Source organism: Theobroma cacao, chromosome 7 (assembly GCF_053813885.1).
Source record: "Theobroma cacao isolate CCN51 chromosome 7, ASM5381388v1, whole genome shotgun sequence".
Taxonomy (NCBI): Eukaryota; Viridiplantae; Streptophyta; class Magnoliopsida; order Malvales; family Malvaceae; genus Theobroma; species Theobroma cacao.
The window spans coordinates 1765414-1791466 of record NC_142645.1 but is presented as its reverse complement, the minus strand read 5'-3'; the positions used below and the strand labels follow the sequence as shown (position 1 = coordinate 1791466).

Here is a 26053-nt window from a genome sequence, read left to right as displayed (position 1 = left end):
TGTCATTTTGCTCTCGGAAAGTTTGAAACGATACACAGTCAATGAACTTCACATGCAAATCATGAATTCGAATTGCATGTTTCATGAGTGAGAACAAGGGAATTAGATCATAAACTGGTACAAGAGAATGCTATTATGGGAAATGACAAAATGGAATAGGAAAGTGTGAATCTGGGTATCCAACTTCAGATCTTTCATTAAGTTCCTGATGGTCCCAATAGTCAGCACTTCCTGGATAGATTGACTCTATTAATTAAATGTTTGTTGGATATTAATAGTGATAATTATCAACAAAAAAACGCATTCTCAAGGCATCCAGCTGGCAATTGAAAGAAAGCTAGTAGTGGTTTTAGCCTTAAAAAGCACATTTTCCATGACTCAGATTGAATGCAGTCAATATCTTAGCCTTGGCAGAAGTGGACCTGGGCTGCTTCTGCTCTATTAAAACTTGCATTGACATCAACTAGAACTGGGATAATGCCCACATTTCATCACCTGCCCCTGAACCCAAGTCCAAGATGAAAGGGACTTTCCACCCACTTGAATTGTTCTTAACTGTGTATGAGACAAAAAGCCCTTCCCTTTCTTTTAATTTTGTTCTATTTTTTCTGATAATTCCAGAGACAGGGTTCTCATTTTCAGACTTCCTCTCCTGACGTGAGAACTAAACCAAGTATACCCAATCTGTCATTGATGTAGTTTGGGGATTTCAAAGTTCAAGTTAGAAAACAATGCAAGTTTTTACTTCCACTTGAAAAGGAAGAAAGAAGATAAGTAAGACTACTGCAGTAGTTGCTGTTGGCAAGAATATACCATCTTGAAGGCATATTTGAGTTTGAAGAACTCATATCACACAACAACAATCATTTGTTCTTGTGAACCAGAAACATCATAGTATTGGTCTAAGATTTTGCGTTCCACAAGCTACAAAATGTGAACAAATTCATTAACAAGATTATTTGATCCACACCCACTTCTCTTCATTGTTCAAATCCTGAAAAACTATCACTGATCAAATTGGACCTCATACCACACAACAATCATTTGTTCTTGTGAATCAGAAACATCATGGTATTGGTCTAAGATTAAGCCTTCCACAAGCTACAAAATGTGAACAAATTCATTAACAAGATTATTTGATCCACACCCACTTCTCTTCATTGTTCAAATCCAGGAAAACTATCACTCATCACATAGGACAAATACCAATATTCTGCTAATAAGTAACTATCACTGTCCTATGTTCCATGTATGTCTAGACATCAAAATAATAGACTCTAAGCATACATAAAGTTAGACTCAAAACAACTAGATATTGCTGCAATCTTTGCCTCATAGAAACCTTGCAATTCTCTGCTAGCCAAGTTCCTTAGCTCCTCCACCAATTTGTTCAACTCCTGGTCATGGCTTCGGATCCTGTTCAACATTCCTTGTATCTTCCCTATGTATAGACCATACCTTCTCATTTTCTCTATTTCCTCTTCACTTCCACCTCCTACTATTGCCCCGCAGGCAGCTGCACAAGCATGCAATGCACCTTCATACTTCTCACTGATACGTTCGATCTCTACCATGTAGCTTGCCTCTTTGTTGCCCGATTGACAACGTTCTACTTCATAGTACTGTCCATGTATCATTCCTTGTGAACCTGTAGCACGTGTGATCTCAACCATCACACGTAAAACCCGCTCCGAGTCAGTATGGGCCGGATCATCCGATCTAGCTAATAGCTCAAGCCCAGATGGTATCATTGCATCCCCAATGAGCAACTCGATGTTTGGGCCGTAGGCATGATGAATCGTGGACCTGGGCCTTGAGCTCTGTGTCAATGGAAGATGCTCATGAGTGAATGAAGCTGCATACATGAGGTGAAGTGCGGATGCTGCCGGCAGAGCTTGCTCCCGGAGGCCGCCGACCAGCTCACAGGCCGCCACGCATAACGCTGGTGCGGTGTTTTTTGGGCAGGCAAACGTCAAATGGTGCATGGGCTGAGAAACAGAGAGAGGTTCTCTTACCGGGATGGCCTGCTTGAGATGGGCTTCAATGTCAGCGTTTATGGAGGCCCAATAGGACTGGTTGCATGACATGGTAACCATCATAGGTTTATAAGGCATGGGATTTGGTCTACAAGGAACTTGTAACAATGGGTTGCCATTGATGTGGGAGAGAGCTCTTGCCATGGATGAGACTGAGGAAGCTTCAACCTCAAAAAGAAAAGAAAAGTGAAGAAAGAAACCTTTTGGCCTTTGGGATGTGGGTTTGTGGAGGAGAAAAAGTGGGGAGTACTATTATATGAATTATGAGATGTCACTATTTTCTAAGTTAGATTTTTTTTGTATGTACCTTTTTGGAATTATTTGATGATAATTCTATTGGATCATGGGGACCACACTAGGGACACATGCTTTTGCAATTATAAGTGTAAAAAAATTAATTTTTTTCCCTAAATCATAAAAAAAGAAAAAATATTTATCTAAATTTTAATTCATATTATATAATTAATCAAAAAATTATAAAAAGAAACGAACTTACTTGACTAACGATTGATTGATTGATTGATTGATAAATATACTTAATTTTAAGTTCTTAACTAAAATTAGGCCTTGTATGCAATTTATTATCATTCCCATAAAATTTAATCCAAGTATTTTTTTTATGAAATTAAGTCATACATGATACTTTAAAATTGATTTCAATTACACAACCAAGACCTAATTTCCACTATATTGATACCTAATTGGTCAATAAAAAGGTAGCACTCCACCATTTAGTCAAAACAATGATCATGCTTCCTTTTGAGCAATCATTGTGATATTAAATCTTCACATTCTTCACAATCTTATTTATGAATACGTGACCCATCAAATCAAATAAAATAAAACGTGTAGAACGAGACAATTACAATTAAAAGAAGAATGGATAAGTAGTATTTTCTAATTTGAAAGCTCCATAATGTGAGAAAAATTAATTAATTAATTAAATTTCTTAGAATTAGTTAGAAATTAGAAATTAGAATTATTAATTTATTTTGTAAAGAAGGAAAATAAAATAAGTATTGTATCGTTTGAGACTAATCAATTTGTCATTGGTTTAAAATTTGACACTTATCTGTTTTGTGCTTTTTTTTTATAGAATTCTCATGGCACCATTAAGAATAAAATAACTCGAAAATCCTTTATTTTCATTAAATTTATATAATTAATAAAATAAATTTTAAAAAATCTTTAAAATATTTTAAAATAAAGTTAACAATGTTAAATGGAAAAGTATAAAAAATTAACACAATTATAAACCTCAACGATTGTCTCCTTATTACAATGGAGCATAAGAACCATTAGTCTAGACAATGTTTTTTTTTTCTTTTTTTTTTTAATTCTAATTTCTATTTTTTCTCTTAAAACAATTAATTGATAAATATTATTAAAAGTTTTAGTTTTTTTTTCTTAAAAGAATTAATTAATAAATATTATTAAAAGTTTGGAGAAGTTGGAAAACGTGGAGTTCGTGGCTAAGGCTTGCGTGCATCGCATGTAGACTTCACCGAAAGATTCTTACTATTTGCCATGTCCTTTTTTTGCTTTTGGTGATGCTTTTGTTTTCTTTCTCTGTTTCAAGTTCCAAATACTAGAAAGGAAAATGGAATTCGTTAAGGGGAGAAAATGGGATTGGGAACATATCAATAAATAGTGTATCCTTTTTTTTTTTGCTTTCGTTTTTAAATGTGTACTAATTTCAGTTTGAAATTTTATGGAAATTAAGATAAATTTTTTATTTAAATATATTTTATATTAAAAAATTTAAATCTTCTTTAATAAAATATAAATATTCAATACTTTTTAATAGAAAAAGTTTAAAAATTCATTAAAATTATATCTATAATATAAATACAAATGAGTGTTTGAAGAAATGGTTAAGAGCTGGCTGTAATGACGACAATGTTAGGCTGTATTTCGAGTTGCGTGTTCACCTCTCCTTCAACTTCATTTGGGAATTGGATGAATCATAATAATTCTTACGTATAAATTAAATATATATATATATAATGATTATATAATTATATATATATTTATAATATTTAATATTATAAAATATTACTAAAATCTAATAATTATAATATATTAATATGTAAAATATTTACTATCATATAATATAATATTAACATATAAGTTATATCATTTAAAATATATAATTTATAATTTTATATTAATATAGATTTATAAATAAATAAATAAAATTAAAATTAAATTATTATTGTTATGATTTGTATACGTGTATATAATAAATTAATATATTTTAAATATATTATTAATTAAGTTTATTATCAATTTTTCTTAATATATATAAAATATATTATATATATATATATAATATACAAAATATTAGTTTGGTTTTTTGGTTTGATGGGTTTAAAAATTTTAAAACTAAGAGCTGACCAAAAAATCAATTAGATAAAACATTTTGAATCAATTAATCCAGTAGATCAATTCCAAATCATATATTGGTTTGGGTGAACAATTGGTCTAGTTTGATTTTGCTCACCTCTAGTTAACTTAGAGGTGAGCAAACTGGTAGATTGGGTAGTTTGGACCATCATACATAAGAATCAAATGAATCAAATATTTTTAAAAAATTGACCAAAACAGATTAAACATAAAAGAAGATCAAACCGATCAAATATGAAATTGATTTGATTGGTTTGGTTTTGAACCAATGGACCAAAATTTTTTCTTTTTTTTTTTACAAATTATAATATTGAAACTTATAAACTTCATTCATAATTATAAAATCTACAAGTTATTTATAAATTAAATATATATAATATTACTTTATTATAAATATGAAATTAATGACACAATTTATATGATATAATATTTTAATTTTTATATCAAAGTTTGTATAAATAATAACTAATTATAAATAGTATGTTATAGAAATTAAGGGGATAACTAATAAAACTATTAAGTATAATCATATAAATAAAGTTTATTATAAGTTACAGTAATACTTATGCATAAATTAAATATATGTACATATAAAACATATTACTTTATTATGTATATATAAAATTAATGACACAACTTATATGTTATAATATTTTATACCGAAGTTGTATAAATAATAATTAATTATAAACAATATGTTATAAAAAATAAGGTAATAATTAATAAGGTTATTAAGTGTAATCATATAAATAAAATTTAGTATAAATTATCGTAATTCTTATATATAAATTAAATATATATAATGGTTATACAATTATATATATATATATATATATTCATAACATTTTATATTATGAAATATTTTTAAGAGGTAATAATTATAACATATTAATATGTAGATTATTTACTATCATATATTATAATATTAACATATAAGTTATATCATTTAAAATATATAACTTGTAATTTCATATTAATATCGATTTATAAATAAATAAATATAATCAAAATTAAATTACTATGATTACGATTTGTATACGTACATATAATAAACTAATATATTTTAAGTACATTATTAATTAAGTTTACTATCAATTTTTCTTAATATATAAAAAATATTATATATATATAATATATAAAAAATTAGTTTGGTTTTTAGTTAGATTGGTCTAAAAATTTTCAAAACCGAGAATCGATCAAAAAATCAATTAGACCAAACATTTTGAACTAATTGATCCAATAGACCAATAAAACCAAACTTTTTTTATCCAAATCGCATTTGGTTTGGGTGGGTAATTGATCTGGTTTGGTTTTGCTCATTCCTAAGTTGACTACCTTCTTCTTATCTTTTTTTAAAATTAATTAAATTTCTTAGAATTAATTAAACTATAAATTAATGAAATTTCTTAGAATTAGTTAGAAGTTAGAAATTAGAACTATTGATATGTTTCGTAAAGAAGGTAAATAAAATAAGTATTGTATGGTTTGAGACTAATAAATTTATCTTTAGAGTTTTAAAATTTGACACTTATCTATTTTGTGTTTTTTTTTTTTATAGATTTTTCATGGCACCATTAAGAATAAAATAACTGGAAACTCTTTTATTTTCATTAAATTAATATTTAAAAAACTTAAAAATTTTTATTAAGTAGCCAAATCGATATGTATTGTGTATCATAATCGTGTATCGTATGATACACATACAATATGATTTTTCCTTTTGCTCAATCATAAAAATTTTATTAAATATTCAAGTCCAGATAAATTTTGTGGGGATAATTTTCTTTCTGTTTACTAAGCTAGGTTAAGAAACAAGCTTGGTTAAGTAAGTTTTCATTAAGTATGCAAGGTTTAGATGATTGTGTAAAGTGATTGGGATTTGGTGTTCTTTGTTCTATGTTTTTTTATTATCTGTAGATTTAGTTTGTGTATAATTGTCTAAAATTGATGTCAATTACACAGCCAAGACCTAATTCCCACTACATTGAGACCTAATTGGTCAGTACAAAGATAGCAATCCACCATTTAGTCAAAACAATGTTATTTATGACTATCTGACCCATCAAATCAAATAAATTAAATCGTGTAAAACGAGGCAATTACAATTAAAAGAAGAATGGGTAAGTAGTATTGTCTAATTTGAAAGCTTCATAATGTGAGAAAAAAAAAAGATAAATTAATTAAATTTCTTAGAATTAGTTAGAAATTAGAAATTAGAAATTAGAATTATTAATTTATTTTGTAAAGAAGGTAAATAAAATAAGTATTGTATCGTTTGAGACTAATAACTTTGTCATTGGTTTAAATTTTGACACTTATCTGTTTTGTTTTTTATTTTTTATAGAATTCACATGGCACCATTAAGAATAAAATAACTAGAAAATCCTTTATTTTCATTAAATTAATATAATTAATAAAATAAATTTTTAAAAAGCTTTAAAAAGTTTTAAAATAAAGTTAACAGTGTTAAATGGAAAAGTATAAAAAATAAACACAATTGTCAACATCAATTATTGTCTCCTTAATACAATGGAGCATAAGAACCATTAGTCTAGACAATGTTTTTTTTTCTTTTTTTTTTAATTATAATCTCTATTTTTTTCTCTTAAAACAATTAATTGATAAATATTATTAAAAGTTTTAGATTTTTTCCCTTAAAACAATTAATTAATAAATATTATTAAAAGGTTGGAGAAGGTGGAAAACGTGGAGTTCGTGGCTAAGACTTGCGTGCATCAAATGTAGACTTCACCTAAAGATTCTTACTATTTGCCATGTCCCTTTCTTTGCTTTTCGTGATGCTTTTGTTTTCTTTCTCTATTTCAAGTTCCAAATACTAGAAATGAAAATGAAATAATGGAAAGCAGGATCAGAGTTCGTTAAGGGGAGAAAATGGGATTGGGAATATATCAATAAATAATGTATCCTTATTTTTTTCATTTTTAAATGTGTACTAATTTGATTTGAAATTTTACGAAAATTAAGATAAAAAATATTAATATTTCAATTAAAAAATTTTTATTAAATATCAAATCGATATACTGTATCATAAAGAAGTATTGAAGTGTATCATATGATACACATATAATATGATTTTTTTTTTGCTCAATCATAAAAATTTTGTTAAGTATCCAAGTCTAGATAAATTTTGTCGAAATAATTTTCTTTTTGTTCACTAAGCCGAGTTAAGAAAATAAGTTTGGTTAAGCTGATTGTACATATTCTTCAACTTTATTAGGGGAATTGGATTGAGATTTTTTTTTATTGCAATGGAAATGTTTGCAAATGTTTTGTCTTTTCTATTATTTATACGAAATGTTTTTGGATTTTTTTAACAAAATATAAATATTCTATGCTTTATAATATGAAACAAATTAAAAAATCATGAAAAATATATTTGTAAATTTGATTTCTAATATAATACTCTTCAAAAATCATAAAAAAAATTATGAATTTTTTTAACAAAATAAAAATATGGCACAATAATCTAAACCTTAAGTTTGTGACAATACTCGTATTTGGTTGAGAAAAGAAATTAAATTTGTAAGAGATTGATAGATGAGAATACCTAGCATGGTCAACAGAAAGTTGGGAACAAGTGAAAGAATAGGTATATAATCTTTATTATTTGACTTAAGTGGTAATAAAATAATACGCATCATATGGTTGTCCTAACGTGCGGGTCAAGGAATTTGATTGCTAAGTGTAAAAAATGTAAGGAGTCACCACAAATCTTTTTTATCTAGGTGTGATTGGTTACTTATTAAATTTGTTATATTCGACGAAGCCTTAAATTGATTTTAAGTACATCTGAAGAACAATGACTTGATCTGTGATTTTATAGAGTTAAATTTGGGAGTACAATTACGTACCAAGAAGGATTAACACCCGTGATGCCCATTCTATGAACAGTATCATTTAATTATATGTTATCCTATTATAACATAAACTATTGATTTTATTCCTATATTTTTTTAATTATTGTTTACTTATTTTATTCTTTATTTTATTAGCAAGTTAAAACATCTTATTCGATTTTAGGGGTGTGACATGCACATGATGTAATTATAAAATGCATGGCGTAAAAACTGAATAATGCCAAACGAATACTTTTTATTGAGAGTACCTCTCGAATCCGCCTACTATACTAATGGGATTTGAGAATACTTTCTCACCTAGAGAAATACTAAAGAAACGTACCTTCATAAGTTTAACGAGTAAATCACATCATCGATATAGTCGTTATCAAGTCTTAATATGAGTAAAAAATTTTTATTAAAAACATTTTTCGAACTCTCCCATCGTACTAGTAAGACTCAAAAGTATCCTTTTACCTAAGAAATTTTCTAAAGGAACTTGCCTCTGTAAGTTCTCTCAAAACGTCCTATCTTCAGGGCTTTGACTCGTCTATATGCAATGATATTTAACAATGTAATAAGGATGTGCGGCGTGCTACAAACCCTATGTTCACTATAGATTATTCTTTATATTCATTATTATTATAATCTTACTTTCTTTAAAAAAGTTTTATTATTATTATTTATTTATTTATTTATTTATTATCATGAGTATCCTTATATTTTTTTGGAAATTTTAAGTATATATATGCCATTTGTTCTCTTGCATTTACGATTATTATTATTATATTTATTATTATCATTATTTCATTATTTCTTCCTGATTTTTATATTTTTGTTTGATTAGTAATTAAGTTAATACGTTTTTTATTTACTTAGGATCGTAAACATCATGAAAAAATATGAAAAAATCTTAAAATTTTTTTAAAAAATATAAATATAAAAAAAATCCTAAACTTTCATTACGTGAATTTGATTATTAATACAACACACTAATTTGATTGTGTAAAAAAAAAGTTCAAATGTGTAAGAGGTTGATCAATTAAAAATAAATGCTAATGTCATGATCGATTAATGACATGAGCAATGGAGTTATTTGCCTAGATATTATAAATAATCAAATTTATGCTACGATAGAGAGGTTGAAATTAAGGGTGAAACAATGAACTGTGAAGACAAAAGCCGTTACATGATAGTACTAATTAAGATGATGAATAAAGTTTATGAGTTATGTGGTTATAATAGACAGATTTGCATCATTTGATGTTTTATTTTACTAACCACAAACTTTTCTGAGATCATAGGCGATTTCTAATGAACCATGCCTGTTTGTGGATCAACATTGTTCATGAGTAATGTGGTTCTAATTAAAGAAGCATCTTTTCGGATTTGTAACATTTGGTATTTTATTTTGCTGATCATAAATTTTTCTAGATCATAGTCAATTTCTAACGAATCATCTATGTTTGTGGATAATGTGATCATAAATTTGTCATTACCATAAATACTCTGATGATAATGTGGGTTTTATAATGTTTATCAAAGCGCTTTACATTCCTGTCTACGATGAATGGCTTAACATACATAAAAAAAACGAAAGGAGTCATTGACTGTTGAGATTGAAATTTTTTTTTACACTTTATATCCTATGTTTTTGTGCGAGCTTGTTTTAAAGCTTTTCTATTATAAACTATTTAAAAACTATTTTTAGTTTATTGTTTTTCTTTTTCTTGTTTTTAGTTATCATTAATATATATAGTAGTTATTAAAATTTGTTTGTTTTCAAATTTATTGCTATTGTATTCGGTGTGAAATACTATTATATTTTGTAAGGTTAAATATTCGACTTTTTCTTTTTAAAAAAATGAAAGCTGGGAACAAGTGAGATCAGGCCGTAAGAATCAACTAGAGTCAATCTATATTATTTATTATGGGCTTTACGTTAACATGGTTATCCATTTTTGGTAATTTTTGTGGTGGGCATTTTTGGTAATTGAATATTTATTGGTAAAGATATTAATAATAAAAATATTGTTATTAATATTATGTACATAGACAGGGAATTTGAGAGAGAGGAATGATTATATTATAAAAATATTAAAGATACAAAAGATATATATAATATTTTTAAAAATATATTACTAATGATTGATTTGTTAAGTCAATTCGATTGTCAATTTCAAACACTAAAAATCAATCAAAATATTCAAACTGAATTGTATTCCCCCTAATTATAAAATATTTAGACGAATAGTTAATTTTGTTCAAACAATTAATCTTTTAATGAAGTTGGGCTTTGACCCATAAATCAATGATGTTTCAATATTCAAAAATGCGGATATGGGCCAATTTGAGACCAATGAAAATTCTATTAATTTCTTATTTAGTTAAAGAAGATGTTAATAAATAATATTATCAAAGAATTTCCTATTTAGTTCAATGTTATGTTTAAATATTTATCACACTTTAAATTTTACAAAAATTAAGATAAACATTTTAATTTTGATATATTTTATATTAAAAAATTTAAAATTTTTATAACAAAATATAAATGTTCAATGTTTTTTAATATGAAAAAAATAAAAAAAAATCATGAAAATTATATTTGTAATATAAAAAAATATTTCATTTTTTGGAACATCCCTAAAAGAAAAAATGGACAAAAAAAATCGAAGTAAGTAGGCATGTGGCAAGACACATGAAACGATTAATAACACTACTTGAACTTAGATCCTTAATAGAAGGAAAATGTCTCTATGCCTAATAGCATAACTAGGCTTCAACCATATATAGCAATGAAAAGTTTAAGGTTTCAACACCAATTAGGTTCAATCCAGCAGGCACACAATTGCTCTCTAGTGCTATAGAAATCTACTTCTGCATTCCCACTCTCAAATGAATGAAATTTCTTTGTGTCGAGAGAGTAAAACACAATGCTGTGACTACTTTGGCCACAGAATCTGGGGAAGTTGATTTTGTTCTCCATGCCAGGGGCTGTTGCCATTGCAGCAAGAGAAGAAGAACGACTGATGTAAATCATATAATGTCCCAAACTTTCAACCTCGATCCATGCCATTGGAGAGTGATTCAGCTTGAAAACCCGAACCCCTTTTCCAAATTCACCAACAAACACAGACAAAAGCTTCCCATTACATTCCACCAGAAAGTTCTGATGGTAGGAGGAGCAAGGCCTTGTAGGCTTGAGAAGAACTCTCCAGGTGACCTCACCGGCTGTAAATTGTAAAACTCCAAGATTTCCACCACGTCCCAAACAATAGAATGCTCCCTGATAGAATACCGGGCTATTTTCACAGAAGACAAAGTCCATGGAACTGTGGAAGTCAACATCCGTCCATCCTTGGCCCCCTAGACGAGTGTAGCTTAGGTAAACTTTTTGATAGAACTTTTGACCAAACACAACAACCAGACAATCTGAAGAGGTTGGATAGCAGGAAAAGCCCATGTAAGAAGTAAAGAAACGATAGGGAATATCATCTTTTGGAAATGGGACGATTTTTCTAGTAAACGGATTAAACAGGAATGTAGAATCCGTATTCCCAGACATTAGGAACCACCCATTCTTTGAATAGTAAATCCCACAGTTTGATAACGAAGGAGGTAAGCTTATTAGATACTTGTCACCATGTCTTGGGTCAACCAAGGAGCAAACACCATCTTTCTCGAAGAAGATAAGCCATGGGGACAGTGGAGGGAGCTCCAACCCTTCCAGGGCCTTCTTCTTCCAATCAACAGGAGGGGATACTGATCGAAACACTGTACAAGCAGTACGTAAGTGCAAGTAATCACCTAAAGTCAGACGCCCAGCAATCTCAGCAGCAATATCTAATGGAAGATCATTATATTTTCTTCCTTCATTGCCTCTTTTCTCCACTACCACATTGCTTTCTCCCTCTTGGACTTGCACTCTTGCATATTCCTCTTCTGCCATAATGCATCTAGACAATGACATTGAATGAGTGGAAGACAGTATTGTTAATCATTGCTACTATAATTGAAAGAGAAAACATCTCAAATTACAAAAGCAAAGGCCTACAACAGTAGGCAAGTTCAATTGACTGCAAATAAAATATATATATATATATATATATATATATATCTAAGTTTAGTTTTTACCTTTGATCAGGTAAAATCCAGAATGATGAATATGATGATTGTATATTTGACAAAGGACGAGAATGCGATAATGTTCTATCTCTAATATTGTACGAGTACAAAATTTCCTTTAAAGGAAAATATATACGATTTCCATAGATTTCTGGCTCGATTACTTGACAACAAAAAGCATAATTTTCATAATAGTTCAGAAAGAAGGCAAGATCCGGTACATGTTCAACTTTCTCCCAAATCTTCTTGGATGGATCTACTCTATGAACATCAATAACAACAACTTCTTTCCCTATCACTGCATATCCTCCAAATCCTAACAATATAGAGTAGATTTTGCCTTGAAATTCAAGCAAGAACAGTTGAGAGCGTGTTATACCAGTAAGGCCCATTGGAATCTGAAAACGTAATGATCTCATGACTATGCCATCAGGTTTAAGCTTCTCGATTAGCAATAACCTTTGTAATGGTTATGTTTGGGCGTATAAATTGCCATTGCAGCTAATAATGCGAAGTGGGTTATATCTCTCGACAAGACCATCATCACCATCATCATCCTGCTGAGCCAGCTCTCCACTCTCTTTTAAGCACTTCTGCACCTCCTTCTCATAATTTAGCTTGGTCCATTGTTTGTCTCCAAGCTGAAGGAATAGAATGGAAGGAACATAGGTTGCCGAAAGGAAGATCATGCAATTGGGGTCACTTGGATAGGAGAAGATAGTGCACTGGTGAATGGTTCCTTCGAAGTTCAATGATGGTAGTCTTATTTCCTGCAGTGTAAAGGGGTTCCAAAGAAAGAATTGCCGGTGACCGGTGTCAGAAAAAAGACTCGGGCCATGACATGAAGTCCAAAACTTTTGACCTTGCAACCCTGGGATTCTCCTGAGGTGAGTCTCGTTGGGGTTTGTTATGGTGCAAAAGGTTTGGGATTCATTGTTTTCGCCATGCGAGTAAACAAGCCAAGGATACGGACCGGGTGCTGGTCGCCATGGGCAACAATGCTTCTGTTTCTTAGCTGCTGCCATTGGAGGGGTCACAAGAACGTTGTTATGAAGGAATTGTCCAATGCTGTAAACCCTAATTAAGGTTGTATTTATATAATGAGTTAAAGGCATTACATTTATGACAAAAACATCCTAAGTTACACCAAAAATAAAAAAAAAACCCGAAACCCCAAACAAGGCTTTCATATCTGTTTGAGACACTAATCAAGCTTGATCATGTATTTAAATTCCTAAATTTTTTAGATATGACTCTTGATTTTTCTTACCATATAAAGTCTTATTATTATGAATGTAAAGATATTTTCATCAAATATATATATATATATCGAGATATCAAATTAATAATTTCATAATTGTAAAATCTTCTAAGGATTTCCTTACTTTCAAATGATCTTTGTATTTATTAGAGTTTAAGATTTGTTAATTTTCTCTTGTATAAAAAGGACCTTAAATTTGTGAGGAATTATAATAATTCATAATTATTTTCAGACGATGAGTTACGGATAATTTCTAGTCTAAACTATATTTGTTCTAATGTTCAAGCGATTCATATGATATTGTATGTTGAGCTTTCAAACTATACTAATGGAAGTCCCACTTTCAAAGCTGTAGAGTCCTAAGAAGCCTAAGGCTTCGAGAATATTTTTTTGGTTTCATTGTCAAACAAATTAGGTCCACAAAAAACAAAAGGTTTATTCATGAAAATGAAGTCTTGATTGGTCCATTTCCTTGGGAAGAAAAGTAGACAATGTATATCATTGACAACCAAAATAAGGTTATCCAATTTGGTTTGGGTACAGTTGTTGTAAAAATAAATGTTCACTAATTTCGTTTGAAATTGTCTTATATATATACACACATGTCTTGGGTCAACCAAGGAGCAAACACCATCTTTCTCGAAGAAGATAAGCCATGGGGATAGTGGAGGGAGCTCCAACCCTTTCAAGGCCTTCTTCTTCCAATCGACAGGAGGGGATACTGATCGAAACATTGTACAAGTAGTGCGCAAGTGCAACTAATCAACTAAAGTGAGACGCCCAGCAATCTCATCAGCAATATCTAATGGAAGATCATTATGTTTTCTTTCTTCATTGCCTCCTTTCTCCACTACCACATTGCTTTCTCCCTCTCGGACTTGCACTCTTGCATATTCCTCTTGTGCCATAATGCATCTAGTCTTGGCTTGTTCATCATCAGATTCAGTACTTGATCTATAACTGACTTTGATTAAGTAGAATGAATGAGAAAACTGACTTTAATCATTGCTACTATGGGAAAATATCTCAAATTACAAAAGCAAAGGCCTACAACACTATACAAGTTTTACCCCTAGAGATTGACATTGTAAAAGAAGCAACTTCAAAAGTGTATAATCTGATATGGAACAAATAGAAATATAAAAACATAAAGGGACAATTGTTTAACAATTGACTTTAGGTTTTACCTTTGATTAACAATAATCCAAAATGATAAATATTGCGATTGTATATTTAGTAAAAGACGAGAACATGATAGTATTTTATCTCTAATATTGTACCAACATAAATTTTTATTTGAAGGAAAATGTGTACGATGCTCATGGATTTCTAGCTCGATTGATTGCCAACAAAAAGCATAATTTCCATAAACATCGGCGACAAAGAACACAAGATCCGGATCATGTTCCACTTTCTCCCAAATCATCTTGGATGGATCTAGTCTATGAACATCAACAACAACTATTTCATTATCAGACACTATCAGTCCAAGTCCAAACATTGTAGAGTAGATTTTGCCTTGAAGTTCAACTAAGAATCGTTGAGCTTGTGTTATACATCGAGGGGCCCTGGGAATCTTACCTAATGAGCTCATGACTGTGCCATCAAGTTTAAGCTTCTCGATCAGAAATAACCTTTGTGGTGTTAGGAATGTTTCGGCATATAATAAATTACCATTGCAGCTAATAATGCTAAGTGGGTTGTATCTCTCATCACCCTGCTGGACCAGCTCTCCACTCTCTTTTAAACACCTCTCCACCTCCTTTTCACAATTTAGCTCGATCCATTGTTTGTCTCCAAGCTGAAGGAATATGATCAGAGGAACATCGTTCTCCGAGAGTAAGATCATGCAATTGGGGTCACTTGGAGAACAGGAGAAAGTGCAGTAGTGAATGGTTCCTTTGAAGTTCAATGATGGTAGTCTTCTTTTCTGCAGTGTCATGGGGTTCCAAAGAAAGAAATGGTGGCCACAAGTGTCAGGAAAAAAGACTCCAACCATGACATGAAGACCAAAACTTTTTACCTTGCAACCCTGGGATTCTGCTCAGGCGAGTCTTGTTGGGGTTTGTCACGGTGCCAAAGGTTTGGTATTCATAGTTTTCGCCATGTGAGTAAACAAGCCAAGGGAACGGACTGGGTGCTGGTGGCCATGGCCGACGGTATTTCTTTTTCTTAGCTGCCATTGGAGGGGTCACAAGAACGGTGTTAGGAAGGAATTGTCCAATACTACAAACCCTTTTTTTAAGTTTGTATTTATCTAATCCGTTTGACACAAAATAATGCCATGACCTAATGGAAGCCTGTTCACCATGGACACGAAGGCCGAAAGCTGTATTCTCAAAAGGTTTAGCCCATTGGTCGAAAGCTGGATCGGATTTCTTGATGGGTCAGGGAGAAAATGGGATCTGAAGTTGGGCTTTCGACCCCATAAATCAATGACGTTTCAATATTTAATAATGAGAATATGGGTTTGTTTTAGACCAACGAAAATTCTATAAAATTTACTGAGGGATGGATGCAGTTTAATTTTAATTGAAGCAAAGTGAATGGGGCCATGAGGAAGTGTATAAAGTGAACTTGTCGCATAACACGTGAATCAAGTCCATCACATTGTTAGGTGACAACATGTGCATCGTGTGAATCAAATAGGCCATCAGTCTACAACACTAACAATAATAATATATTTTCAATGGGAAGGTGGTTGTAGCCACTGCCTGCTTTAGGCTTCTATTATGTATGAAAATTCCATTCATTCACTTGCCTTAAATATGTTGGTTAATTACCAATTTAATTATCTAAAGGCCTTCCAATGTAGCAACAATCATTTCAATCTAATCCTATATACTTCATAGAAAACCAATACTAACCCCCCCCCCCCCCCCCCCCCCCCCCCAAAAAAAAAAAAAGGGTTGTTAAGGACAATTCATGACTGATAGTCATTTCTTTTTTGGTACATGAAGACTATATATATATATATATATATATATATATATATACACACACACACATATATTAGATCATGTTTGGTTTGAATATACTAAAGGCTCTTCCCTTCAAGCCAGCATTGATCTTCCAATATGTTCATGTGATCAGAGACCCACATTCACGTGGCCAAAGGTTTCAATGTTTTGTTTTTGCTAATGTTTGGGGCCACTTAGATGATGGGAGGAATGATGACTAATAACATTGCCATTGGTTAGCTTAACCTCATAAGAGATCCCTTATTAATTAGAAGAATAAAAGATTAAACTCTTCTTAGTTCCCTCTGCAACAAACAGAAGGTAAATAACCCTAGGGGCTTAACCTCAATGACCCCACACCTTTTAGAGCGTGGCCTACTCAATGCATGGGTTTGAGGTCCTGCCTTAATTTTTTTTCCTTTAATTTTTTGCTTTCCACCTCAAAGGAGGTTGCCCTTACTCCCAAAAGATTAAAATAAAGAGAAAGAAGAAGAGAGAAGGCAATCACGTTGATATAATGGGCCTATTTGTTAATCTTTTTGACTCAAAATTGAGCTTATCATGGCAAGAAAGGCTCTTCATAGAGACCACACCAGCTCAAAGTGAAACTTCATAGTGCATTTGCAGCCTTTTGGTTGCTAAAGCAAGAGATGTTTTAAAAGTCAAAAAGGAAAAATAGAGTATAGTTCTGCTTTAAAGGGACAAATTTTAACAAGCCTAACATGCAAATATATGTTACCATATAAAACAATATATATAGCCATATATATATATATATATGATAAAATTATCAAATTTTAATAAATTTTTAGTGAAGATGATTTTATGGTTCATCTGATCACAAACAAACAAAAACATACTTAGTGGTAGGTCCTCATTCCCTTTCCTAGCTGATATGATGACATTTTATCTGTCATTAAACTATACAAAGAGAATATAAAGAGGCTTCTTGCCAAAGTCAAAACAAGAAGTCTTGATGTTACATTTTACTGTTTCCTTTTTACAACTTGGATTAAAAAAAGAAGAAGAAAAAGCCCTGCAAATCAAGTTACAGAGGGATAATATTAGGTTAACTTTGTAATTGAGACTGTAGCAAATAATCATTGCATTGATAATTAGATTTTGAAAGTACAACTAATCTGTCTCTCCTTTGTGTTATCCCCAAGTATAAATGAAAATTACATGTATATATCAATTATCTTGTGCTGTAAATAAAGACCCTTTTTCTCTCATAACTAGGACAATCAACTTTCAACAAAGTAAATGAAGACAATCTCCCACTCCCATAGTAATTCGGCAAGTTATTTATTGTGAAATTGTTCTGTACCAAGGAAACAAAAATGTCAGTATCCATCAATAAATGGAAGACTCGCACTAGCACGTGTGTAGATCGAGAATACTTGTGCTGTAAACTGGGTCCTAGCATCAACACTAGCCAAGTTTGCGTGGTCCTGTTTTCTGATCTGAATCTCTCAGCAAACTTTAATTGAAACCTAACCAGCTTCTAAAAATCCTGAAAACCTGTGAAGACCCATTATAGGACTCATGTTCTCTGCACGTGTCCCATGTGTCCTAACATCCTTCAGTCAATGTTTGGAAGTGTTGGGATCTTAAGACAGTTCAAAATGATGGTTCTGTGTTTTGTAGGACAAAAGTAAAATCTAAGCAGAACAGCTTAAGCGATAAGCTTATGGCTTTGCAATTTCATCAAATTCCTTAGAAACAATGGTTGACAGCCTAAATATTCTCCTATGAGGTTCTCTCTTAGGGCATGTGATTTGTTCTTTTTTGTCTGCAATTGTTTCTGTGGCTTCTTTGAATTTTTGTCTTTGGGCAAACGGGGGCAATGAACATTAAATATGTAGTTATAAATTTTAGACTCTCCTCTGTCTTATTTTATTTATTTCTGTTCAATTTTATATCAAAATTTTAAACTCAAACTAGATAATATTTGTTCACAATCATCCAAATGAGGTGATTAGTATGAGTTTATTAGCTTTATCATCGGTGTTAATTTTGTTTGTTAATAAAAGAAGTTATCAATTCCTATAACTCAATTCAAACACTGAATCCACTTTGATTCTTTATCTTAAAATAGAAAAATCTCATCTTTTCGTCATTGAAACTTGCCTTAGTAGCCTAGAAGTGGTCTAATTTTTGTTTTACGTTTAATCATTGAAGAACAAAGACAAGTACAACTAGGGGAGTCGTTATAATGTCAGTAGAGGTACAACTAGGACACAGACTATTTAATACTTAACCTTATTCAGACCAAAGCCAAAAAAATGCAAAAAAGGAAAAAAAAAAGAAAAATGAAAACTTTTTTGAGTGTCGGTTGTATTATTATTTAAATGATTTTTAATTTTCTCTTTTTTTTATATATATTTATATTCAAAAACTCAACATTTGAAGCTGTTAGGTCGTCTTCAAAATCTTTCCAGAAGGGCATCAGTTTTGAGTTTCTTTCTTCTCTGCAAATTTTCCAGCTGAAAGAATTCTCAAAACCCAATTTAAAGATACAAACTTTAAGTGTTGAAGTACAGTTTTCGAATCAAAGTTTGTTGTTTTTACGCTTTTTCCTGTGGTTTTTGGTGTTGGGTTTGGAGGAAAGTTGGGATTTTTTGGATCTGAAATTTTGGTCGTTTTGACTTTTTTTTTTTTTACTTGAGATAAGAAATGGGTTTTGCTTTGATTTAGATTTTGATTAGTTTTGGAGGAAGAAAAATGAGTTGGAAGAGTAAAGGACTTGAGCCAAATTCAAAGTCTGTCGTGACAAAAAAATGGGCTCTGTTACTTTGCATTGGCTGTTTTTGTGCTGGGATGCTCTTTTCTGATAGGTAACTTCATCTAATTATTTTAGCTTCTTTAAATTTCATTTTTTGATTTGGTTCTAGCTTGTATCTGCAGTTTGGTGAAGTAGGTGCATGCAAATTCATCAGTTTTATGGGATATTTTTCTGATTTTCATAAAATTGCTTTTGTTTTTATAAGTTTCCTGATTTAGTAGGATTTTTTTTTGGCTTATTTACAATTTTAGTGAAGGCACTAGCTGCTTTTTTCTTTTTCCTTTTTAGATTAGTTCATGGACCATGGCTTTTAACATTTTTTAGTAGGTTTGTTGATGTATGTTTGTGGGGTTATTGCTTATTTGTGGATATTATATGAGTGGCAATGATTATGAAAACTTTTGATAAATAATCATTCATTTCTGGTTTCTTTAATTTAGACTGAGACGGGCTTTGTAATTAATGTTGTCCACTTTGTTTTATGATGTAATGCAAAGATCTGCACTTCCTAGAGTACTATGGAGGTTTTCCTGTCCTTGTTTTATGTTTTTTGATGCTGGATTTAAAGCTTTGGCCGTTTGAAATTTACTTTGTTAGTTATTGCCATCATTGAGATCAAATTAAGGTATTCAAATTTTAAGTAAGAATTGATTGAAGTTTGAAATCGATTGTTTCTTAGTGCTCCCTCCTCATTTTCCTGCTATGAGAATGGCAGCACCTCCTCCTCCTCCTCCTCCTCCTCCTCTTCTCTGGTGTAAGAGCCAGTGTAACAGAAAGTTCATGATCAAACTCAAGATTTTGACTGGTTTCATGCCATATGATAAGAACCCAGAAGATTTCCAGAAGATATTTATTTGACATGGCATTTTAGGGTTGAAACACTTTATTTGGTGTTCTTTTATCTGAAATTTGTTATAGGAGGCTTTTTTTGTGAGCTTAAGTGTGATTTTCTTCAAGAATTATGGGCCACTCTTGCTTTAAAATTGATAATTACCTCAAAATTTTCTGTTCCAGTTTATTTTACCAATGTGAAAGCCAAACTAATTAGATCTTTTGTCCATAGAATGTGGGCAGTGCCAGAGGCTGATGAAAAAGGTGTATCACGAGAAACAGGAGCTAAAGAGGAAGGGCTAAAGTTAATTACAGAGGGTTGTGATCCAATGCGAGTCAGTATTTATTCAAACCCTTGAAAATTTTGTCATCTTTTGGTAGGTTCTTGTTAGCTCATATGATGACTTCTGTTAACAGAAGGATGTGAAGCGTGAACCAAAGGATATACTAGGGGAAGTTTCAAAGACTCATCATGCTATACAGTAAGTTTATATTCATGCTTTGTTTACTTGGATTTTATTTAAGTTAGCAGAAGGTTTATTTACTGAATATAAAATGCAGAACACTGGATAAAACAATATCAAATTTGGAGATGGAGTTAGCTGCTGCAAGGGCCGCACAGGAATCTATAATTAATGGTTCTCCCATTTCAGATGACCTGAAAATCCCTGAATCAACTGGGAAGCGGAAATATTTAATGGTTGTAGGCATCAATACTGCTTTTAGCAGCAGAAAACGAAGAGATTCAGTTCGTGCTACTTGGATGCCTCAAGGTTTGTAGATTGATCTCTTTCTGTCCATATTATAGTAAATTTGGTGTATCATTTAATATATTTCTAAACTAACTTTTAAGATGAATAACTGTTCCTTGATTTGTATCAAAACCAGGGGAAGAAAGGAAGAAGCTTGAAGAAGAGAAGGGAATCATAATGCGATTTGTAATTGGTCACAGGTGAGTACTTTATTTGAGTTCAAAGTTAGTTAAGGTAGAAGTTCACTTTTCTTTATCTTGCCAATATAAAGAATCTTGTATCCTGTGGTCTTTGCTTCAATAAATGGTTGAGGTGCAAGGCAATTTTATGAGGCCTTTTGTTGTATGGGTTTATTATTCACCGGATATATCTTTCTTTGTCTATAATCTTATTGCTTCATATACGGTCTTCTTTTGAAGTGAAGGACTATTTTGATGGAGTGGAATATTCCTAAACTTTTTATCCATCCAATTGACAGTGCTACCTCAGGGGGTATCCTTGATAGGGCTATTGAAGCAGAAGACAGAAAGCATGGTGACTTTCTGAGGCTGGTACTACCCTCAATCTTGCTCATTTTGAGCTTTATGTATATATGTTCTATTTGCCAAGAGCATACATACAAGAGTTATTTTTGCAACATTATTGCTTTGCTCTGATATCTAGAAGCAAGAGCATACTTACAAAACTTTTCTACAACATTGTTATTTTGCTTTGATATTTAGATAACATCTAATGCTGCCTTATTTTTATAAAAATTTCATTTGAGCAGGAGCATGTTGAGGGTTACCTTGAATTATCAGCCAAGACAAAGGCATACTTTGCCACTGCTGCTGCCTTGTGGGATGCTGATTTCTATGTCAAAGTTGATGATGATGTGCATGTAAATATAGGTAAATATGCAGCATTGTCTTGCCTGTTTTTGCATTTCAGGAAAACATATTCTTTCAGACTGGTGAATATTTAGCCCAATATTCTTTAATATACTTGCTGTTCTCATGTAGCAGCCAAAATGTATGTTTCCCTTGAAACTAAGTATTATGTGATGATGACTGATACATTGTCTTGATGTAGCTGCATGTTTCCTAGGTTTGGTATATTAAGATAGGATACTCACTTTCGACTTCAATGCGAAGTACTGGATATGATGACTTATATATAGTATTGGGAGATAGTATCTAAATATCAGATTTTTGCCTCATTTAGTTGTATTAAAATTGATTGAGGTTGTTTTGCAGTTTTGGAACCAGCTTAATTAAACAGTTTCTATGTGCAATGCAATTAATGTCAGAGTTTTTTTTTTTTTTTCTCTTTTTTCACTCTGTGAGGATTTGTAGATTACAATATAAAAGGAATCTTGTTGTCTCTATTCATCTTCCGTTTTCTTACATTGTCGATCTATGTACTGTGCAGCAACGCTTGGAGCAACTTTGGCTAGACATCGATCCAAGCCAAGGGTTTATATTGGTTGCATGAAATCTGGTCCAGTTCTTGCTCAAAAGTAAGCCAAGCATGTTGGACATTATCTTTTTAGCTAAAAGTTAACCTTTAATTATATTTTCTCACCTTTTACCCATCTGTGGTCAGGGGAGTAAGATACCACGAACCTGAATATTGGAAATTTGGTGAGGAGGGAAACAAGTATTTCCGCCATGCCACAGGGCAGCTATATGCCATTTCGAAAGATTTGGCTTCCTATATATCCATTAACCAGTAAATTCCCCATCTTCTGAAGGAGAATGTTGTATCTATGTGTTTGAAATTCATTTGTGTTTACTTCTTTCTTATGAAATGATAATTTTTCAGGCATGTGCTGCATAAGTATGCTAATGAAGATGTTTCATTGGGATCATGGTTTATCGGGTTGGACGTAGATCATATAGATGACCGCAGACTGTGCTGTGGTACCACTGGTAATGTTATAGACTAATGCAAATGTCTTGTTGTTTTCTTACCATCACATCTCACCTAGTATCTGGGAATGGGCATTTTGTTGAACCTCTTTCCTATTAAAGGATGATAAAAATAGATTTTGATCATCAGATCCTAGCTTAAATCATCTGATTGAGGAACTTGTTATCAATAAGTGGTTTTTGCTAGTCATATGCTTTAAGTTATGACCACCTGGCCTGATAGATCTAGCTAAATATTTTCTTTGTCATTGACAATCTCCTTAAACAGCCACCAAGGCTTGGCCTAGGTTGTTGGTGTAGGGGGTTTTCTGGGTGGAGTGGTGGAGATCTTAGGTTTGAGTTATAGTGCTCTAGCCTTGTTTGTGTTAATAAAAGAAAAGAAAAGGGAAAACTCTTCACCATGGACATGAAAGCAACTCTAGGAGGTTTTGTGATACCAACTGTTTGGCAACAACCCACCTCCACCCCTGCGGGCCTGTGGGGTGTGTGTGTGTGTGTGTGTGTGTCATTCTGTCTGTCTTTTTGTACTCTAAAGTAAAGTATAGCAGAATGGGGAATAAAGTACCATTCAGTTCTAGGAGTGAATGCTATAAAGCCAGGATGTGGAACAAAAGATTGATGATAACAACATTGCTGCAGATTGTGAGTGGAAGGCTCAAGCAGGCAACATCTGTGTTGCTTCATTCGACTGGACCTGCAGCGGGATTTGCAAGTCAGTTGAGAGGATGAAGGAGGTCCACCGACGGTGTGGAGAAGGCAAGAATGCTTTGTGGAGTGCAGCTTTCTAACAAAGCCCAGTTCCTCCAAACTCAGGAGGAAGCAAGTAAATGGATTGGAGCTTGTTTTTGACCTTTGAGTATACAGAAATGTACCAATTGTCAAAATGTAAAATGTAGAAACAGGGTTGGGAGGAGGAAAGGAGAGGGGTTTAGGCTGCTGAGTGTCTACTCCATTTTATATAGGGAGAAAGACCCAGTAGCAGTTATAAGAGAGCAAAAAGTATGTAATTAACCATTCTTTATTTGCTCCTTGGGGGAGCGTTTTGTAAGTGTGAATGGCAACTCCATAATAAGTGCCAATATTTGGGCTCAGCATTTGCTGCCCTCTGATTTACGAATTAGCTGCTTTTTCCATCCCACTTTTTGACTGGTATTCCTTCTTTTCCATTATTGTGATGAATATTTCTCTTTTGATGATGCCCTTTCCTTTCTTCATGCTAAAGCATCACCACCCTGGTGGAGATTGCCTGTAACTCATGCAAGTCACTGGAACTTGCAGAACTTCAGATTCATGCAACCATGAGGGGGAACAGACGCAAGCAAAAGTCACTTCCTTGCTAGTTTCCCCATTGGAAGTGATTGAGCTCTTGACAAAATGGCTTGATTGGCGCTTGAATGACCATAAACAGTTCTTTGAAACCAAGATGTCAGCATACACTTGGACAAATCAGAGTCAAGTTTTACCGAACCTTATCTAAGTCAAGAGCAGGAAAGGATCGAGGCCTTGAAGCCATGTGGAATTGATCAATCATGGCATCTACTATTAGAAAATACCCAAAAAAATAACACCCATGATTCCTTTGCTGAAAAAGCACAGCCCCACTGCTTCTCACCCATCCCACTAAGATAACATCTAACATCACGCCTAGCCTCTTTCAAGAACTTTTGTTTTCACACTAGGAGGGCCTATATTTATCCCCACACATTCCACTTTGCTTCAACTTTGTTCTTCTGTAAGTGTGATTTTGCTTTTTCCTTCAAGGATGAGTAGTAACATTGAAGATGATACAACTAGCTCAAACAACCACAACCCTGTTCTTAAGTTCCTGGATTGTTCTCTTAGGCTTTCTGTGGTTCCTCTCAGTGCTGCAACAATATGTTTGACTGTAACCAACAAGGAAGATGACAGCATGTATGGAGAAGTAAAGTTCAGCAATGTTCTAGGACTCAAGTAAGTGATGTTTGTTCAATATCTTTACAGTGTTGTCAAGGCCTTTTTTTTTTTTTTTTGTTTCTTTTTGCTCATAAGAAAGCATTCGAATTCCTTTAAAGGTACATGGTTTGCATTAGTGCCATATGTGCTGGTTATGCTTTTCTTGCTGTTGTTGCCTCTTGCATCGGATGCTTGGTCACTAAAGCTTGGCTTTTCTTTGTCTCCGATCAGGTCCTCAACCCTTAAACTTCAACATACCTTCATCTCCATAAATATTCCTAGTTTATGTTTCCTTCTTTATTTCACTGAGCAACTACTTCATTCCATACTCAAGTTTGAGGTTTACCTTTTTATACCTTAACCATGGGGTGATTTGTGACAGATTATAGCTTACTTGGTGGTCACATCAGGGGCAGCAGTGATGGAGATTGTGTTCTTAGCTTACAATGGTGATCAGAAAATCACATGGAGTGAAGCCTGCGGTACATACGGGAAGTTCTGCAATGGAATGAAGGTGGCCTTGATTCTCCATGCCCTGGTTCTTTGCTGCTTCATTGTTCTGGCAGTGATCTCTGCTTACAGGGTGTTCAGCCTGTTTGAACCTCCTTTTTCTTCCGAAGATGTACAAGAAGAAAGGACCTAACAATGGCTGTTCCCTGCACAAACCTTTTATCTGTATGCATCTTACTTAAGCAGCAATACCCTTCACATTGAGTTAAAAAAAAAAATAAGAAGTATATGTTAATTTGTCACACCTTTGTCACATTAGACCATTTGATAATGTTACTGTAATTTGAACTAAATGAAGTAATGGTTGCTCTCATGAAAGACTAGAGACCAAGCATTTTCATTTCTCTGTTCAAATTTAATTCTTGGTGAAGGAAAATATGGGACCATTGCACCTAACCCAAAGCACTATGGCAAAGAAAAAGGCCCTAAGGGGATATCTCCAATGGCCCATCTCACCAACCATAAAGTAGAATTTGTTGCTACTTTGTTTCCCATTTTAGGAATGGTGTCTTTTGTTGGTTTTGCAATTCTTTTTTTTTTTAATACCCTCTAAATGAATAACAATTTCCATTAAAAGCCAAAAAAAAATAGAAAGGGGAAAATGTTAGGCCACTTTAATTACAATGATAATTTACAAAACAGCATCATAAGTGTTAAAAAAAACAGAATAAGATGGTTACTTTATTAA

The 26053-nt window shown here is 32.3% G+C and overlaps 4 protein-coding genes across 4 annotated transcripts; 2 read left to right on the top strand and 2 right to left on the bottom strand.

Moving 5' to 3' along the window:
* Positions 1 to 922: 922 nt before the first annotated feature.
* LOC18593489 (heterodimeric geranylgeranyl pyrophosphate synthase small subunit 2, chloroplastic-like) lies at positions 923 to 2275 on the bottom strand. The gene has a single exon (XM_007020734.3). The coding sequence runs from the start codon at positions 2178 to 2180 to the stop codon at positions 1278 to 1280; it is 903 nt and encodes a 300-aa protein (XP_007020796.3). The 5' UTR covers positions 2181 to 2275; the 3' UTR covers positions 923 to 1277.
* Positions 2276 to 11111: 8836 nt separating this feature from the next.
* Positions 11112 to 12248, bottom strand: LOC18593488 (F-box/kelch-repeat protein At1g57790-like). Its single transcript, XM_018124166.2, has one exon. The coding sequence runs from the start codon at positions 12246 to 12248 to the stop codon at positions 11112 to 11114; it is 1137 nt and encodes a 378-aa protein (XP_017979655.2).
* Positions 12249 to 18967: 6719 nt separating this feature from the next.
* Positions 18968 to 24043, top strand: LOC18593486 (Galactosyltransferase family protein). The gene is made up of 11 exons (XM_007020731.3): positions 18968 to 19482; positions 20494 to 20596; positions 20679 to 20743; positions 20823 to 21034; positions 21150 to 21213; positions 21492 to 21564; positions 21783 to 21903; positions 22424 to 22511; positions 22598 to 22723; positions 22817 to 22923; positions 23563 to 24043. Exons 1-11 carry the CDS (start codon positions 19370 to 19372, stop codon positions 23709 to 23711), a joined length of 1221 nt encoding a protein of 406 aa, XP_007020793.3. The 5' UTR covers positions 18968 to 19369; the 3' UTR covers positions 23712 to 24043.
* Positions 24044 to 24592: 549 nt separating this feature from the next.
* LOC18593485 (CASP-like protein 2D1) lies at positions 24593 to 25711 on the top strand. Its single transcript, XM_007020730.3, has 3 exons — positions 24593 to 24873; positions 24975 to 25086; positions 25238 to 25711. Exons 1-3 carry the CDS (start codon positions 24686 to 24688, stop codon positions 25496 to 25498), a joined length of 561 nt encoding a protein of 186 aa, XP_007020792.3. The 5' UTR covers positions 24593 to 24685; the 3' UTR covers positions 25499 to 25711.
* Positions 25712 to 26053: the final 342 nt, after the last annotated feature.

What these genes read in the sequence shown, in the direction of transcription:
- LOC18593486 (XM_007020731.3), top strand. Translation starts at nt 19,370, where the DNA reads ATGAGTTGGAAGAGTAAAGGACTTGAGCCAAATTCAAAGTCTGTCGTG. An exon ending in GGGATGCTCTTTTCTGATAG is followed by an intron (nt 19,483 to 20,493) that starts GTAACTTCATCT and finishes TTTTGTCCATAG; the next exon opens with AATGTGGGCAGTGCCAGAGG. An exon ending in ACTGTGCTGTGGTACCACTG is followed by an intron (nt 22,924 to 23,562) that starts GTAATGTTATAG and finishes ACATTGCTGCAG; the next exon opens with ATTGTGAGTGGAAGGCTCAA.
- LOC18593489 (XM_007020734.3), bottom strand. Translation starts at nt 2,180, where the DNA reads ATGGCAAGAGCTCTCTCCCACATCAATGGCAACCCATTGTTACAAGTT.
- LOC18593485 (XM_007020730.3), top strand. Translation starts at nt 24,686, where the DNA reads ATGAGTAGTAACATTGAAGATGATACAACTAGCTCAAACAACCACAAC. An exon ending in AGCAATGTTCTAGGACTCAA is followed by an intron (nt 24,874 to 24,974) that starts GTAAGTGATGTT and finishes ATTCCTTTAAAG; the next exon opens with GTACATGGTTTGCATTAGTG. An exon ending in TTTTCTTTGTCTCCGATCAG is followed by an intron (nt 25,087 to 25,237) that starts GTCCTCAACCCT and finishes GATTTGTGACAG; the next exon opens with ATTATAGCTTACTTGGTGGT.
- LOC18593488 (XM_018124166.2), bottom strand. Translation starts at nt 12,248, where the DNA reads ATGGCAGAAGAGGAATATGCAAGAGTGCAAGTCCAAGAGGGAGAAAGC.